Source organism: Phaethon aethereus (genome assembly GCF_964289735.1).
Source record: "Phaethon aethereus genome assembly, chromosome: 3".
Classification (NCBI taxonomy): Eukaryota; Metazoa; Chordata; class Aves; order Phaethontiformes; family Phaethontidae; genus Phaethon; species Phaethon aethereus.
The window spans coordinates 53967792-53985385 of NC_138576.1; the positions used below are offsets into that span (position 1 = coordinate 53967792).

General features: G+C 42.7%; 1 protein-coding gene across 1 annotated transcript in view; it reads right to left on the reverse strand.

Moving 5' to 3' along the window:
- Positions 1-15936, reverse strand: part of LAMA4 (laminin subunit alpha 4) — a gene marked incomplete at its 3' end in the record, with an annotated part of 104179 nt that extends 88243 nt beyond the window's left edge. The window contains exon 1 of the mRNA XM_081997259.1: positions 15084-15936. Within this exon, the coding sequence (XP_081853385.1) occupies positions 15084-15284 (201 nt within the window). The 5' untranslated portion in view covers positions 15285-15936. The remainder of the gene's footprint in view (positions 1-15083) is intronic.
- Positions 15937-17594: the final 1658 nt, after the last annotated feature.

Consider the following 17594-nt stretch of genomic DNA (forward strand, 5'->3'; position numbering starts at 1 on the left):
CTTTTTGCTTCGCTAAAAATACTGCTTTGCCAAACTGGGATATACATAAACAAAGTGTTTGACTCCATGGACATCCTAGCTTAAAACCACTCTGGGTAGGCACAAATTGTACGGCTTATCGTGCCTGGAAAACATTTACTACAAAGCAATCTTCTTTACCTTGGATAGATACATGACTCTACTTCTGATGTTTCATTCAGCAAGAAAGTACTGAGGGCACCAACATGACTTCTACATCTGCTTTTCAGCTCAGGACATAATTGACTTCCAGTATGTTTAAATATGGACTTTTAAAATCCAGCCAGCCAGTTGTAGACTAATGGACATTTGACCATTTCTTGCTCTCTGGGAGCAAAGTACCAGACGTTTCAAATTCCTCAGCTCAAAAATGGGTTATTCATAAGCATAGACACAAAGATTTAGTTCTTCTTCAGTCTGCTGGGAAACTTTATGCAAACAAAAAGAGCTGCAATAACACTGCGCCCCGCTGTCCTGACCTTCCTGCCTTTAGTGACCTGCAGGAGAAACCCCTCTCCATTTGTTGCCAAAATGCAAAATCCAGCAGATCTACAGTACGCACTGTGTGCAACTGCAGCTCGGTGCTGGCACATGCTACTGGTGAGCAGTGCACTCGGGAGCCCTGGGATCATTGCTCTCTTACACAGTCACCGTGCACTTTACTAACTATGGAAAAGGTGCCTAACTGCTGGAGGTTACATTTTGGCATCAGCATTCAGCATGTGTAGTATTTAGGAGTAACTTGTGACTACAGGGCATCTCAAAATTATGTGTATGCATGGGGATGGATGAGGGTTACGTGGTGGGAAAGGATATAGCTATATTTGCTCTGCAGGATCCTGGTGTTTACTCAGCCATGATGGTTGCTGCCTTGTTGCCAGAGAACTGGATGGACTTGCACATTCACGAGAAAACCTATGAACTGCACTTGCTGTGTAAACTCCAGTCCAACCTGCCAAAAGGATCCATCTCTACAACTACATTTGACCTAACTACAGTACGCCATGTGGACAAAGGATCTGATGATCTGATGGATCGTATGTGAAGCATACGACTAGGGGTAAAATTTGTCTAATTAAATTTTCTTTGTTTTGTTTTGTCCTGATTTGTTAAGGCAGGACAGAAAAAGATATTTCTAGAAGGTGTCCTTGGGCTCTTTATAAACACGTATTTGATGACAGCTGTGGTATTGTCCTAAGAGTCATTCATATCCCTGCCACTTTTTTACAATCATAACAATATAATTGCAAATCATGTGTTTATCAATTTCTTCTAGCTCTTCTGTCCCCAAAATTTGGATGGATTTGAATTTGCCAAAGGAGAAAAAATAATCATATGGAGATTTGTGTAGTTAACAATTTCCTCAAAGCATAGTGAATACTTGTAGCAATGGGGGGTTTGCTGCAGACAGCATGTTCCGGTAGATCTGTTTATATATAGTGAGCCATTGATTAAATCCATGGCTCCTCAATTTATATTTATAGCACACATTCGCTCTAGTTTTTATTTATAGGTTACCTTTTAGTCTTGTCTATATTATATGTCTCTCTTGTTGGCAACAAGGCTTGAATGCCATTTAAACAGTCTTACAGTAAATGCCAACCAGAAGAGATGGTCGTTGATTGGCCCTTCTTGGGGGAGGCCTCTGTACTTCTCTTGGCCTGTTTCTATTAATGGAGCATCTGAAAATTATGCTTATGGGCTGTGGATCTCCACCTGCCCCCCGTTGGGTCCCACAGCCTTTCTGCTGCTGCCTTGTTCTCTACTCATGCTCGCTTGTGTCCTCCCTGTCCTGCTTTCCATTCGTCCTTCTACTCCTCTTCTCCACTTTGCCTTTCCCTGCACCTGGTTCTGGTCACTCATCCACTTCATGACATACCATTCATCTCTAGTCTACTAACATTTTCTCAGCAATAATTTCATTGTGTTGAAATTAACGTAAGGAAGAATATTCCTTGTCCCTGAACAAAGAAACTCATCACCTTGTTTCTGTGCATGAGCTCCTCTGTCCCTAACTATGTTCATAAGGGACTCAGGAAAACATCTGCTCATCTCTTGTGTGGCCATGAACATTACTTTTTCACTCAGTTTCTCCATCTATAAAATGGAATAATGACCATAGTCACAGAGAATCACAGTATAACAGAATCACGGAATGGTAGAGGTTGGAAAGGACTGCTGGAGGTCACCTGGTCCAATCCCCCTGCTCAAGCAGGGCCACCTAGAGCTGGTTGCCTGGAACTGTGTCCAGTTGTATCCAGTGTAATCCACAGCACTGTACCCAGTGTAATCCCAGATTACAGTGTTCCAGATGTACCCAATGTGATCCACAGCAGTGACACAAGTCAACAACTTCATTTCTTTTAAGAGAACTAGTCAGAACCACTAGGAATAATGAATATCCCCACATGGGCAGACATTTCTGGTAGTCATGATTTCTTTGTTTCAGATTCCTGCAGTGAGTATAAAGCTGTTGCTAGACCCAAGACTTCCAGTCTTTCTAATCCAGTGCTGAAAGAACATTTTTGGCTTCCAGATAAGCAGCCATACTTTAAAGTAATTTGCACATTTACACAGCACTGCTTGGCGTTGTGCCATCTTTCCCAATTTTTTTTCTCCATCCTTTCTAAGGGGTAGGCCACACTCTGGTATTTGAGGGCAACTTTTATGAGTGACCTATGAAGATTTACTGCCAAAGCATACCAGATATATGAAAAAAATTAGTCAAAGAGGATAGGGAGAAAGAAAAAGAATTAAATTTTGGTGTTAAAATTTCACATGAAAAATTAAAACTAACTTTGTAGGAGAGCTTTTAAGATATTTAAGGAAAATCTGTTTTCTTCAATTTGTAAGAGGAAGGAAATATGAATGTGGAAAAACTGATTGATGCAGAAGTTGTTAAAATATCTTTCAGGGCATTTGTTTTTGTTAGGTACAATGATTAAAACATTCCCCTCTTCTTGAAAAAACAACTGAAGAGCTGGAGCTCTCACTAAAAGTACAAATAACGTTAGTTCTGATGATAAATTCTCCTTTTAACCTGCCCTGTTCATTTCTCTTCATTTGCTACATGCATCTTCCTAGACCAGGTCTTGGCTATGGAAGAGGTTGCTGTGAGTTCTTCCATCCACTGAGTTAAACTATGACTAATTTTAAAAATAAAATTCCTTGACGATGCCCTTTCCAAGAGCTGCCATACTTCACTTTAGTTTAAGTAAGTTATCATTTGAAAAAATAAATGGATTTCAAATTCCCAGGCCTTGAGTAATAGCAAATGCAAGACTGTCTTTGTAGTTGAACCTATAGATCCCTATGAAGTGACATCTCAGAGGGATCTTTGTCTTTCTCTGCAGAATGTGGGTCTCAGAAGTTAGTAACTGACCTGTTGGCCAGACATGCTCTACCATCAAAGTCATCTTAGAGACGGACAGAAGTCCTTCTCTACACTGTGAGGCACTCCACAACTCGCAGACAAAAGCAGACCTCTGCTCTGCAATTTTATTTCTTCTCTGTTGATTTTTGCTAAATTTATCTGAGCTTTGAAGCCTGACAAACCTAGATAATTAAAAGCAAACAAACTGCTCACCAGCTTCCCCTTAGGCCTCCAAGCTCTATTTATAATTTCTGTAAGCCTTCATTACCTCTGGTCTACAGTATCAAATTCTTCTGAGCTAGAAAGGTCACATTCTAACTATTATTACTGGAGAAATTAATTCAGTGTGTGACATCATAGCTAGACAGTTAATTACCCCATTTAATAGGACACTACAGCTGTTAGAGGACTGTTTGCATGCAAAAAGCCACTCTACAGTGTTTACCATTTCAGGGGCAGAAACCTCATGCAAATTAGTAATTTGCAATTTCAAATGTATTTTTAAAATTGTAAACATTCCTGAGAGGAACACATTTTTTAGCTTACTCTCCAAATCCATATTAATGATAGTTTTAGAATAAACACCCTGGTGTAGTGCATTAAATTTCTGTATTGTTCTCTTAAATTTCTGACATTGTTAACTGTGAAATATTTATTGCCTCCAGTGCTCCACTATGTTGTAAATTAGGAATTAACCAGGAGCTGGTGAAGAGTTTTGGGCACAATGCTGGTAATCTTTTTTTATCCACCTATCGTGACAGGTACCTCAGTTCTAATTGTGTTTAATGAGATTACAGACTAAAGCAATTATGTGAATTACACCATAACAAGCTTTCTGTTTTGTTATTTACGTTGCAAATGTAAAAGAAAATTCTTTCTTGCTAAAATAGTCATTCAGTGAAAACCCCCAATATTGTTGCATATTCTTATTTTTTTAATTAAATTTTAAAATGAGATAGGTTCAATGAAAATTAAAACTTCTCTGGGTACATTTGCCAGACAACTGGGCAAATTAATATAATAATGGGGTTTTATATGTAAGTGATATGAAATGCTCATTAAAACTGCAGTGGTGTGTTTTTGTGAAGCTAAGTAAATTGAATCTTCAAACATAAAAAAATAAATAAAGCAGTGACACTGGTTTTGAACAGAATCACAGAATCACAGAATCACTAGGTTGGAAAGGACCTTCAAGATCATCAAGTCCAACCATTAATCCAGCGCCACCGTGTCCCCTAAACCATGTCCTGAAGCACCACACCCACACGTTTTTTGAACACTTCCAGGGATGGCGACTCCACCACCTCCCTGGGCAGCCTGTTCCAATGCCTGACCACTCTCTCAGTGAAGAAATTTTTCCTAATATCCAATCTAAACCTCCCCTGGCGCAACTTGAGGCCATTTCCTCTTGTCCTATCGCTAGTTACTTGGGAGAAGAGACCAACACCCTCGTCGCCACAACCCCCTTTCAGGTAGTTGTAGAGAGCGATAAGGTCTCCCCTCAGCCTCCTCTTCTCCAGACTAAACAACCCCAGTTCCCTCAGCCGCTCCTCATAAGACTTGTGCTCCAGACCCCTCACCAGCTTCGTTGCCCTTCTCTGGACACGCTCCAGCACCTCAACATCCTTCTTGTAGTGAGGGGCCCAAAACTGAACACAGGATTCAAGGTGCCGCCTCACCAGTGCCGAGTACAGGGGCACGATCACTTCCCTACTCCTGCTGGCCACACTATTCCTGATACAGGCCAGGACGCTGTTGGCCTTCTTGGCCACCTGGGCACACTGCCGGCTCATGTTCAGCCGGCTGTCAACCAGCACCCCCACGTCCCTTTCCGCCGGGCTGCTCTCCAGCCGCTCCTCCCCAAGCCTGTAGCGTTGCATGGGGTTGTTGTGGCCGAACCTGTAATCTTTTTCAGTAAATGGACCGCTCAATGAGTGATGAAACAAATGAAGCCTTATTTTCTGTTACTAGTGTCCTTTCTGTCATCCCCTGTGCGTGGATCTCAATATTGTCCCTTTTTGTCTGTGTCCCCAGTGAGGCCCCCACCTGAGAGCACAGGGCTATGGCTGCTCCAGAGCCAAGCATCCAGTGTCTGGCCAGTCTGTAGCTGCGAAAGAATGTATCTAACAACTGATTTTGGTCCATTTTTCCAACAGTTCCAACAACTTAACACTGTAAGACCTCCATCCCTTATATATACAGAAGGGTTGAGCCCTCAGAATTTGCTGAAAAAATTGTAGTTGCCTTAAGGGAGGCAGGACAAGGCCCTAAATTAATAACAGCCCAATTTGAAAACTTCGCTTGCTGACTTACCCTCAACAACTGGGAATATTTATGTATCACCTGAGGAATTATCAACTCATCAGCTTCCAAAACAGAAGTTTATTTGTGATGATAATAAAGAATGGATTATCATGCTGATGGAAACCCTCTTCCCGAAGTTTTAGACGAAGAGCTTAGAGATTGCTAAAACTAAAACTAGCAAGACTGAAACTAGTTGCTCGAATTCTAGGTAAAATTTTGCTGGCAGGCGAGTTACAGAACAAAAGTTACCTCTACTTCTCCCTGTTGCATAGTAGAGCTATGGGGAGAGAGTGAATATGGCTAATTGCACATGTTGTAATCCCCAAACTGATAAACAAAGCAGAGCATGGGCGACAGGCAAAAATGACAAGGAAACCCCTCCTAAGCCCACTGTCACTCTGTATTCTTGTTCCTTGAGTGGGCTTGTGCATGCCGCCCTTGTAAAAGTGACAGAGTAACGGTGAGTCCTGCAAAAACAAGCAATAGCTGAAAGCCAGATGCTTTGTGCAGAGCAACAACATTATCTATTACCTTGACTAAGTAATTGTATTTAATTTCAAAAAAATTTCCTGTGTTGAAAATGTTTCCAGACTGTTACCCCTTCCCCAGTCCAAGTGGAAAACAAAATGCCATTCAGCAACAGAGATGGGGTTGGATCCAACATAAACATTTCTCAGATAGGCATTCTCCATAGAAGTGCATAGTCATTTTTTCCATATACAGTGGGAAAGACAAAGCCTCTGCTTAAAAGGCATTCTTCTCCAAAAAGGGGGTGGGCTACAATGTTTTAGCTGTCTGCAAGCTGGCTAAGGATTAGAGATTAATACCAGCCTCTGCTCTAATGTACTTATTACTACAGCCGCTAAGTAAAAAACTTAGATGCTCACTATTGGAAATAGAAAATCTGCAGTTGGAAAGGTAGCTATTTGATTTTCCTCTTTCAAACAAAATGCCAAGTTTATTCAAGGAGAACAATTTACAGGAAAACAGATAAATAATTCTGTGTTGCTTCCTCATTAACCACCCTCCACCCAATCCCCACAAAACACTCACATGAAATGTGTGTCCTTGAGTCATGCTTTCTACTCTTGATTCCACCAGATAAGTGAGACATAATCAGTTGGCAAACTACAACACTCCCTGAGAGATTTCCAGACAGAGAAAAAACTTTTCAAAGGATAAAAAAGAAAAGTGGCCTTTAAAGCAGGTACGACTGTGCTCATGAGACACTGTTAAAACTGAGAGGGTAGATCTGAAGCTTCCTTTGATTTCCCTTTTGCAGCAATTTTCCCCACCCCAGATTTCTAGTGTTTCCTGGTTTGATTCTGCAGCTCTTTGAAATGTTGGAATTGCTGTAGGGACGTGTAGTGGTCTGCTTGACCAATAGCCAAGGCACCAGTTTAAAAGCCTGTTAGCACGAAACACTAACCACAGTGTGAAATACTTGAAAGATCAAGAGAAAGAGCTTTCATCCATCTCTCCTTCCCAAGGGTGGCCCAACTGTGGGCAAAACAGGCAGCTGCTGGGGATGGCTGATGGGAAGGTGCCATGTTTCTGGGCTCTTTTCCCAGAACAGTTTCCCCGTTGATGGTGCCAGTGCTTTGCAAATGTGAGGGAAGGAAGGGAGACAGCTCAGCATGGTTAAATGTGTGCTACATCCCGCATGGAGGTGGGCAGAGGCTGTGCTCTGAAAGGAGGGAAGAAAGGCCAGGGCTTGGAAAAAGGGATAACCTGTCCTGGTCTCTCACTGCCTCTTCGTCCATGGCTTGTTTTATCACAGGCATAGTCTGATAATGAAGAAATTAGTTTCTTGTTGGCTCAAAAAGGGGGAAGAATAGATGCATCAAGAGAAACAAACAAACAAACAAACAATCTCTTTCTTCATCCCTCAGAAAAATCCCTTGCCCAAACCCCTGTTTCCAGCTGACTTAAAAATAATTAGCTGGTCCCTTAGAGACTCTGTTGAGCCTCTGCAGATAATCCTCGCCATTGACGGGAAGCAGGGAGCCACAGAAAACCATAAACCTGCAAAAAACTGAGTACAACACACAAATCCCCTCTGACCTTACACCATGTCTAGACCTTCAAGACCTGCCCACCTCCACCCTGAATGGATCTGTGGCAGGTACTGGTGCTCCGGAGGCCTTGCCAACCCTCAACGGGCCAGGCTGCATTAGCTTTTCTGGGGCACCTTAGTATGTAGGATTTTAACAGCTGAGGTAGGGAGGGCTGTGCCGTGTTTCGCCCTGCCAGCTCTTTTATTTATTTTCTTTTTTTGGATGCTGGAGCAGGTTTTCTCTGGACTAAAAGCTTTCTTCCACTGGGTGCTTTTTGAGGAAGGGACCTTGGAACCAGGAGCAGGGAGCACAGCAGTGCTGTCACGAACAGTAGGCTCTCTGTGGCTCTCCACAAGCTGTCATCCAGGCTTAGAGGTGGGAAACCACAGTGGGAAACCCTAGGACTTACTGGCCTTGAGTGAGCCTTAGCAGAAAAGAAGCCTGCTCATCTCTTGCCGCTCAGAAGGCCTTTAGTACAGCAGTAACAGGATGCGTCGTAGGGTGGTAACAGGGTACAATGCAGCCCAGAAATGATCCAGTTTAGTTGCTGGTTCCGTGTGTTTTGTCTTTCATCAGATACCAGTGGCGAAAGGTTGAATGAGTTCATTTTTATTAATTTTTCTTGGGAAGACAGAGTCAAAGAATGATTCGGAGCCTTACAGTTTTAACTAAAATGACTGTTTTTACAGATCATATTGGAAGTTGTTCATGAAGGTAGAGTCTTTTTGTTCAGTAATTATTAAATTCTGTTTCAAATTAACATTCAAGTGTGCCAGTTCTTCCCATGCTCCTTGGCTTCCGTATGTCATGACTTAACAAATAACATTTTAGTTCTTCTTACAGTCCTATAAACTTGGAATAGTATTTTCTAAAATATTTTTCACAATCATCTATTATCTTTTGGCACATATTAAGTATCTTAGTAACTCTTGAATGTTGGGTTTTAGCACTGTTTCTTGCTTATTTGTCTTAAAAGAAAAAGAGGAGTTCTAGTATTTCTGAATTATTTATTTTAAGAAAATAACCATCTAAAAAATTGCACAATACAGCTAAACAGCAACAACAAAGCCAGATCGTATTTAGTGCATTACAGTCAATCTCTGTTTGCATTACCAAATACACATTGTATGTATCTTTACTGACAGTTAGGGAAATCTCTTTGAGATCATTTAATGACAAAGAATTAGATTTCAAAAACTGTGGAGCTCTAACAGCTTTGTATACAGTGCTATTCAGTAGTTGCTGAATCTTGCATTAGGATGCATAACCCAAACATCCCCAGCTCATGGTGGTGGGGATGATCCAAATGAACTGGGATCAGATCCAAATGTTCAAGAGGACCAATTAAAATATAAAAACCAAGGATGTCTATATTTTGATGTTTGAAATCTAAGTCCAGAAGCAAATTTTAAGTTGTCAGTGTCTGTTATATATTACTCAGAAACTAGACCTATTTTCCACAGTTCTTGAACAGTAGGAGCTGTAATTGTTATCAGTTTAAATCAGGACAAGTTCTCCTTCAGAAACCAATTCTTTTATCGCTTCTCATGCCCCCTGAAAAAACTGGACTTTTAATTCCTTCCTTGCTTCCCATGTCATGAATAAGAGTGGGCATGAAATGCCTTTTATTGGTTTTCAGAGCCCTGAATAAGCTTTGGGGCACTTTACTGGTACTTGCCCAAAACTTTGTGGGAACTCGCTGCAGTGGAGTTTAAATTGCATTGTTCTGATGGGTGCTTTATGCACCTTCTTAAAATGGAGAACATTTCCCACTATCCATCTGCTCTCTCCCGTGCTTCCATTTATTTCAGCTTCCTATGATTTAAAAGGTTTGGGGTCTGGCAGCTCTACTCCAAGCAGCTGATTTTCATTAAAGCTTTGATGAGAAACTTAAGCTGGAATCACAAACATCTGCAGTAAAACTTCCTCCCCACTAATAGACATTTCTCAGAACATAAACTCGTTGTACCAGAAAAAACCAGCAGCTAGAAATCCAAATTTCCCATTATGGGAGTTAACCTAACATAACCTCAAGGGTCTGAAATGAATTTGTTTAAAGATCTTTTTTAAAGGTAGATGCAGTTCCCTTTAGCTTAAAAGAATAGAAAGGTTTCTGTCAAGCTAAAACCCTTTTTGGCTCACACCTCAGGATTAGATCTTCTGCTGCTTCTTTTAGCGCTAGTTTGTTTTCAACAGATTAATGCCACACGTAAGGATAAAATTGTGGTTTCTCTCAACAGTCTGCAAGACTTTCAGTTCCAAATGCAGGAAGGGGTGAAGGCAATTTGGTGATAATTTGAGTCTTGATTAACAAGTGGCTGGGACTTTTGATGCTCTCTTTTATACATTTTATGTGAGCCATTTTAGAAAGGTGAGTTTGTCACAGGCCCCATACTAATTATTGCTTATCACTTTAGAGAACCAGAAAGAAAGCACCTCAAATACTGTTTCTTGCTTTCGGAAATTTAGATCAGCAGATGCTGGTAGAATTCAGGTGGGAAAAAATTATCGTCAAACATGTCATTTCAGCCTGCAAGCTCCATCAGATGACTTCTGCTTCTTAAGGTCTCTTATAGTAAATGGCTGTTTTTGCCTTGACTATGATAATTGTTTCCTTTAAAGGACTTCTTTTGCCTCTCTGCCTTTCCCCTGAGCCAAAAACACTGATGCTGGAAACAGTTTTCCTCTTCCATCCATCCAATAATATCATGCCTTCCTTCACTCTGGGAATTGGCTTCCTGCCCTGTCCCAGCTACTTCATTTTTTTCATTACTCATAAGGCTTTTTATTATCTCATTCTTGCCCTAATTTTTTCCTCTCCTTTGTCTTCTTCCTGCTTTAGCTTGCTTCCTTTTCCACTATTTGCTTCATTTCTTTCCATAAAGGACATTTGAAATCTTTTCTTACTTGGCAAGTATCTCCACAAAATGTCTGTCTTCCCTTTCTTCCTCTAATCCTTCCTACACTCATCTCCTATATTGCGCTCTCTTCACTATCTTCTTGACCTCCTGTAGTCATTTACGTCAGAATGAAATGAATCTTCTGGTTATCACCTTACATTCACTTGGCATTAAAGCAAGTGACTGCACAACATGAATCACAGGGAGTCATTTGCCATATACCCTAGTGCTTGACATTTTGCACCATTGTTCATGCTCACCTTAGACTCTGTACTCTTCCACTGTTTGCAAGGAACTTTCTTCCTATGGGTGAACAAATTCTACATCTATATAATTAAAATCAGCAGAATTTACAAATGCAAATGGTGACAGTGGCAGGCTTCAGACCCAAATGGTAATGTATGACCTGCTTCTTATTTTAAAGGCATGTGTTCGATAATGGGACGTAAATGTTCTCAGAAGTTACTTCTGGTTTTCAGTTTTGACTCTGTGCCTCAAAAACCTGGAAGTGTCTCACCACTCCCTTTCCTTCTGCTGTGTCCAAGCTAATGTGTGGAACCTCAACCCAAAGATTTCTGATGTTCGCCACTTGCTTTGTTTGTTTTAATTTGTTATCTGGCTGTCAGTTTTAAATTCTTTGCTTCCATCTCTGATGAATCTTCCTTGTAAAATATTATAATCTATCCTTATTTGGAAAAGTCAATTTCTGACTTAATGCTGCCAACTGCAGCTGGGTTATACTGATGAGCTGTATCCAGCACTCTGTGCTCATCAGGATTCAGCAGTAACATCTCCCCCACATCCCCTTATTGTCTTTGTGAGCCAAGGAACTTAAGCATCCTAAATAGCACACAAGTAACCGAGTACTTGAGAGTTCTTTTCATATTGATCTGCCTCTTGATAGACAATCCAACACAACTGGATAAAGTCTCCAGGGCTTCATTACCTTTGAAATTAAAATTTGTGATTAACTTGTAGTGTGAACTGGATCGCCTTCAGTTTCCAGTTGTTGCATATGATGAGACCTTCTTTTGTTAGACTAGCGAGCCTATTATTAATCTTTTTTTTGCCTGAGTATGTGCTTGCACAATAAGTTCAAAGTTTTTTCCTAACCTCCCTCTGAGCTAAGGAGATTGGATTGTAGAATCTCTCAGCTATCTTCCAATTCCTAACACTGTAATACTTCTTATGATACTTTTCTGAATAATTTTCATCAATTTATAAGCATTCTGCTTGAAACAGAGGCAGAGAGGTAGATACGTTATTACACGACAGTCACTACCAGTGCTCGTTATGCAGGTAACATGACATTTCATTGAGTGGAATCTAGTCCACTTAATTTAAACATCTACATTTTGTGCCCCAGCCTTTAGCTGACTAATAAAGCTGTCCTGAACTGAGTACTCAACATAGTCCTTACAGAGGAAGGTGCTCCTTCAGGGAAGGCAGCTAGGAATTACAGGTTTAAAAAACCTGGTGTCTCCATTACTGTGTGGGGAATTTGGGTTTATAGCTGAAGACAGTGCCTGATTTGGATTGAAAAAGTTTAGGCACAGTTTATGATGTGCCTAATTTAGGTGTACTGGATCACATATTGATTAACAACCAGGGCACCAAGCTACTAGACAATGCTGAGGTCCAGCTCAAACTCATGGTCTGCTCTGTGGTGGGTACAGCATATTATCATAGCATTAAAAATATAGTTAGTTCTCTCTGCCATCAAGAGGCTTTCATTCAAATCCAAGGCACAGAAAACATCCACATTAGCATTAATTCTGAATTTTTAAACCACTTCTCCCAGTTCCTCTGAGTTTAGGGTGGCCAAACATGGGAAAGGAAGAGGAGTGGAAAACTGAGTAATATTCACTAATATGTATTTACATTAATTGGGGTCTCCTGTTCTTCTATAGGTTCATAATATCAAACTTTTACCAAGATTTAAGAGCATCCCAATGGTTATAGCTCAGAAACTCCCACCAGCACTGTTTCAGACCTTGCAAATTTCTGAAGATGTGTAGGGAAAATGCTGACCAGAACCTGCCCCATACGCTGAAGCATCGTGATTTCTGTCTGCCCTGATCTCTGCTCTGGCTTTACCGCCGGCGTGTTTCACGTCATGGTTGACTGGCACCACAGTCCACCATGAAGCACCATCCATGACTCTGTAAACCTAAGAATAATCCATTGCCTTGTAAACCTGCCCCTTTTGTGTAATTTGGCAGTCTTCAATGTGACTAACAGCCTCTGTCTGCTCAGGAGAGCTATAGGCCTGAGTCAATATTTAGACGAAGGAGCTGAATCAACCGCGCTGTGTAAGGGAGTTTACTCTGTGGTTCACTGTGAGCTGCGGGTTGAGAACTCGGGCTTCGAAAGAGGCTAATTCAAACCTGCTGGGATAAACCCTGCTCCCGGGGCCGAGGGAGGGGAGGTGGGCTATGGGAGGGGGAAGCTCTCTGAGGTCCAAAGGAAATGTTCCTTCCTCAGCTGAGAGACTACCAGACCATCACTCTCTGGCCCCTACATCAGCCTCCGGGATCAGAGGCAGTTCCCCAGCTCTTGTTACTATGTACATGGATCAACGGGTGAGCAAGTTCTCCCTGTTACAGAGCCATCAGCCCTATCCCGAAAGAGCATCCTACTGGGCCTCCTTGGACGTTGCCATGGAGGTGGGCCCTGAAATGCAACAGTAAGGTACATCTGCAGCTAGCAAAGGGGCCTGAAATCCTGGCTTCTTCCTCATGGAACCATAACACCCTGCAGCCAAGGGCCTTGGCGTGACGATAGCAGGCCACATCGTTCATTCCTAACATGGCGTCCAGAGCCTAAACGCTGCCATCACAGGCGCTGAAGTAAACTGCCAGAGCAAACACCGGGAAGTGAGTCTATTAGGTTGGACTGTATAAATGAAACTCTAGGGAGGATTGAAATGGGTAAAGGAGAGTAAAGTGCCATTCCTCTGCAGTATCTGGTATATCTCATAGGTAAAGTCTAACATATTACAGTGAAGCAATGTGAACTGTGTCTTTGGGAAAACTGTACTACACAATCATACCGAGAAAGGCTAATAATCACTTATGCCCATTATCCTGTGAAAAGCAGCAACAAAACCCATCCAGCTCTTAAATCAGGCATTTCATTGAGGGGCTTTCCATGTTGTAAGCAACAACAGGTGGCAATGCAGCTTCCCAGGGCTGATTCCAGGCCCGGGGAGAAGCTGTACATCCCATGTCGTGGAGCCCGTCCAAGCTCGGGAAGGCTCCCGAGAGCCCCTATGCTGAGCAAAGCAAGGTTTAGCCTCCAGTTTTCTCACACGGGTCATGTTTCATGCCGAGTCCCTGGCAGGGTGGGCAGCAGCTTGGAGCCGCTGCAGCAGGGGGACAAGCTCTGCCCAGCCCCGCAGTGACCCTGGCTCTCTGAAGGGCTTGGGCACTTATTTCCATGGCTGTTAGTTCTGGCAATTGGAGCGTAGAGGGAAAATTAGCCATGTGATATCGGAGATTATGATCTTTATATTATCACAGTGACATGGCTGTGCTAATCTTACCTTATTTTTGGATGTTATGCTAGAAGAACTACTCTTTCCCTTCCCATGACCTTACAAAACTCAATTTGCCTCCTCCTTGCATCTCCCACGCATGAGACATTATAGTTTTCCCCTCCCAGTGTATGCTGGAGTAATTTATTGTTTTCTCAAGCTATATCTTTGAGTAGTCCATTCCCAACGCAGCCTTGCTAGAATGAGTATCAACCAATCCCAAAACACAGGGGTTGCAGGAAATTTTGCCATTGACAAATTGCTTCTCAGATTTCTCTAATTGCTTTTGTTAAATGAATTTGTTAAATTTGTTAAAGCCCAACCTCATACTTTTTGGAAGTCTTAAAATCTCTGCAGGTGTTTTCTCTGCAGGCAGTTTCCTACACGTGTTTGATTTATCATCCTTGCTCTCACTGCGAAAAGGAACTTCGGATTTTGGAGGTGGATGGCATTCAGAGACAAAACCACAAACTTCTAGAGTACAGTGTTTGCCACCAAAAGACAGACTCTTTCTGGAAGTTGAAGTGAATTACAGTTCCAGGAACTACAACAAGGCAAGCAGGAAAGTGTTGTGACAATTAACCCTTGTAAAATAGCTCTGTTTGGACAGGCCTGTTTAGTTATGTTGGCAGGAAAGTCAGAGACGTGCTAAGCCAGCCTCACTTGCAAAGTACAGCAGCTGTCTGCTCACAGCAGGCAGGACATGTGTACATTCTGAAGTCTGAACTGTATCCCTCCAGTCCCGAAATGCAACGTCTCAGACCCCCCGCCAAAAAATCTCCAGTATCGCTTTAAGGATCGAATGATGAAGATAACGTTAACCAGATGGGAGCCTCAAGACAGACAGATGAAAGCAGAAAAGCGCAGACACTAGAGAGAGAAGGGAGTTACTGTACCTCAGCAAAAGGCACCCAACTTCCAGTAGCTACTGCCTGCTGCTGCCCTCTGATAACAGTGGCTTCTTGCGCGCTGACCGCTGAGCTACCTTCAATGTCAAACTGAAAAACGCCTCCCTCACTCGAGGCTGTGCTGGAGGAGAAGCATCTCAAAAAGAATAATATAGGAGAAACGAGGGGCCAGGCGGAGATCAAAGCCATTTCCTCCCCTTACATCCAGCAGTGGTCTTCTAGCGTCTCAGTAATTGTTTACCCTCTTCTGCAATCAGCCCCCCTTGGCTTAGTGGTGCCTCAGTTATTTTAACTTTCTTTCAGCGTTCAGTTTCCAGATGTGGCACTTCAAGGCAGTCTAACCAGATCCTTATTTAAAAGAAAAAAAAAAAAAAGAAAAAATAAGGAAAAGAAGGGAAGAAAAGCGATTTTGCTGCCTCCCTCGTTCACTCTCTGTGCCTGTGGCTCCTCTTTTTCCCCAGAGGCTCCAGCTCAATAACATACAGATGGGCAGTGCTTAAGCAGAGAGTGTCAAACAGAGATTGTATTCCAGGAAAGCACCGCTGGCTCCCCAGCCACCTTATCTCCCCTTGTCAGGATACAGACTGACGCTCTGCTCGGTGCTCTGGCTTCCTTCACATGTTCACATCATTCCCTTTTTTACCTTTCGTGGCGAGACCCTCCCACTCAAACTTTGCAGTTCAGAAAGTGAGGTCACCCTTTCCTCCCCCCACGCCACCCCCCCCAAACCCCATCTGACCGCTCGACATGAAGCATTGACTCTCGTGCCTGTTTATTTTTTAACATCTCCAGTTTATTCAGTGGAAGGCAGAAATGTGCCAAATTTATTAAAAAAAACCACTAGACCAACCTTTTATTTTGGCATGGGGGAGGGGAGGCTCTGGGCGGGAGAAGGAGGAGGAGGAGGAGAAAGAGGAGGAGGAGGAGGGGGAGGAGGAGAAGGAGGAGGAGGAGGAGGAGGAGGAGGAGGAGGAGGAGGAAGAGGAGGAGGAGGAGGAGGGAGACAGCCTGGCTGTGCCATGGGCTAATAGGGCTAAGTGGTTTCTCTAACATGCTTCATTCAGATCCTTTCCCTAAAGCCCACCTCTCGGCTGCTTGTCGGCTCGTGAAAAAGAATATCATTCACTGCGATTTTGGAAAATGACTTCATTCCTCAGACTCATGAACTTTTATTTACAAAGAGCATCTTGTATTCCTTTTTCAAGCGATGCTTTGTGAGGCCCTGGTAACAAGGCTTGCAGTGTGTGTATGAAAGCAAGTTGAATACATTGCCCACAGCTGACAATTTTGTGACTACAATCTCAAAAAGACAACGCAGTAACCCTTGGTAGGTACTGGGACAAAGTCAGGGTATAATTATACTAATGTGCACCATTCCAGCCAAGGGGTCAGCACCCTGTCCCTCAGCCGTCCTGTGTGCAGGGGTCTGTAGTGCCATTGCCTTGTCAGGCTTCATTCTTAAATCTTGACCGAAATTGCCTTACCGGGCTTCATTCTGGAAGTACATTCCTTCTTTCTCCCTTCCTCTTCCCTTTCCTATCTGATTGAGGATATTATGAACCAAGGAAGCAGTCAATAGAGAATCAAGGGTAAAATAAAATGCTTTGGCTGTCTATTAACTTCTACACACCTGTAGGCACAGATTTGGGCCCACTAACGCTGTACAGATTTCATGTAGGGACTGTAAAGAAGTTAACCACCAAGAAACTCTTCCTGATTCAGAAATGGTATAGCTGAGCAGGCAAGGCTGCTCAAGCCTGTGGGACAAAGTATTACACTAGTAGAGAAGAAAAAGCTGTGTGACACAAGGCTGTGAGGTTCAGGACCAAGGTTTGTAGGAGGAAATAAAAGATGGCAATGGTGGTTGCAGGTCATTCTGTCCTGTGAGCAATGGCAACATCTTGCTCTCATCTGGACCCGATATGGTGGCAAGCATGCTGCCTCCCAGGAGCCTGAGGGTGAGATGTTACTGAGGGCTGCCAGGACTTTTCCATCCCTTTCTGCTAATGGTAGTCCTGGGAATGGCTCAGAGCAGGTTCAAAGGCTCAGAGAGCACAAGGCCATGGAGGACCCAGGCAGGGACACCATGATGTTCTCTTTAGGCCTCCTGCTATAGGGACAAGCTGGAGGTATAAATATAGCATTAAAGCAGGGGCAAGAAAGAGAATAAAACATCTTGACAGTAAGTGACAGAATCACCACTCCTGTGGTGGCAATGGACATTTTTGAACTACCTGGTGAATTGTGCAGCAAATTACTGGAATATGTGTGAGACAATTTTTTGGATACATTTTTTTGGAAAAAGCAACAACCAGAGAATCTTCTACATCTGTTCCCAGGCATTAGGGAGGAACTGTTGACAAAGCAACAGAGGAAGGTAACTTGGGGAACAGTTACTTACGGTTTGTAAATCTTTGGACAGGAAGGACAGGAAAATTAAATCCACGTATTTCTGGCAGTCAGTTTTCAACAAATTCAGAGACTTGGAAGGACAGTTCT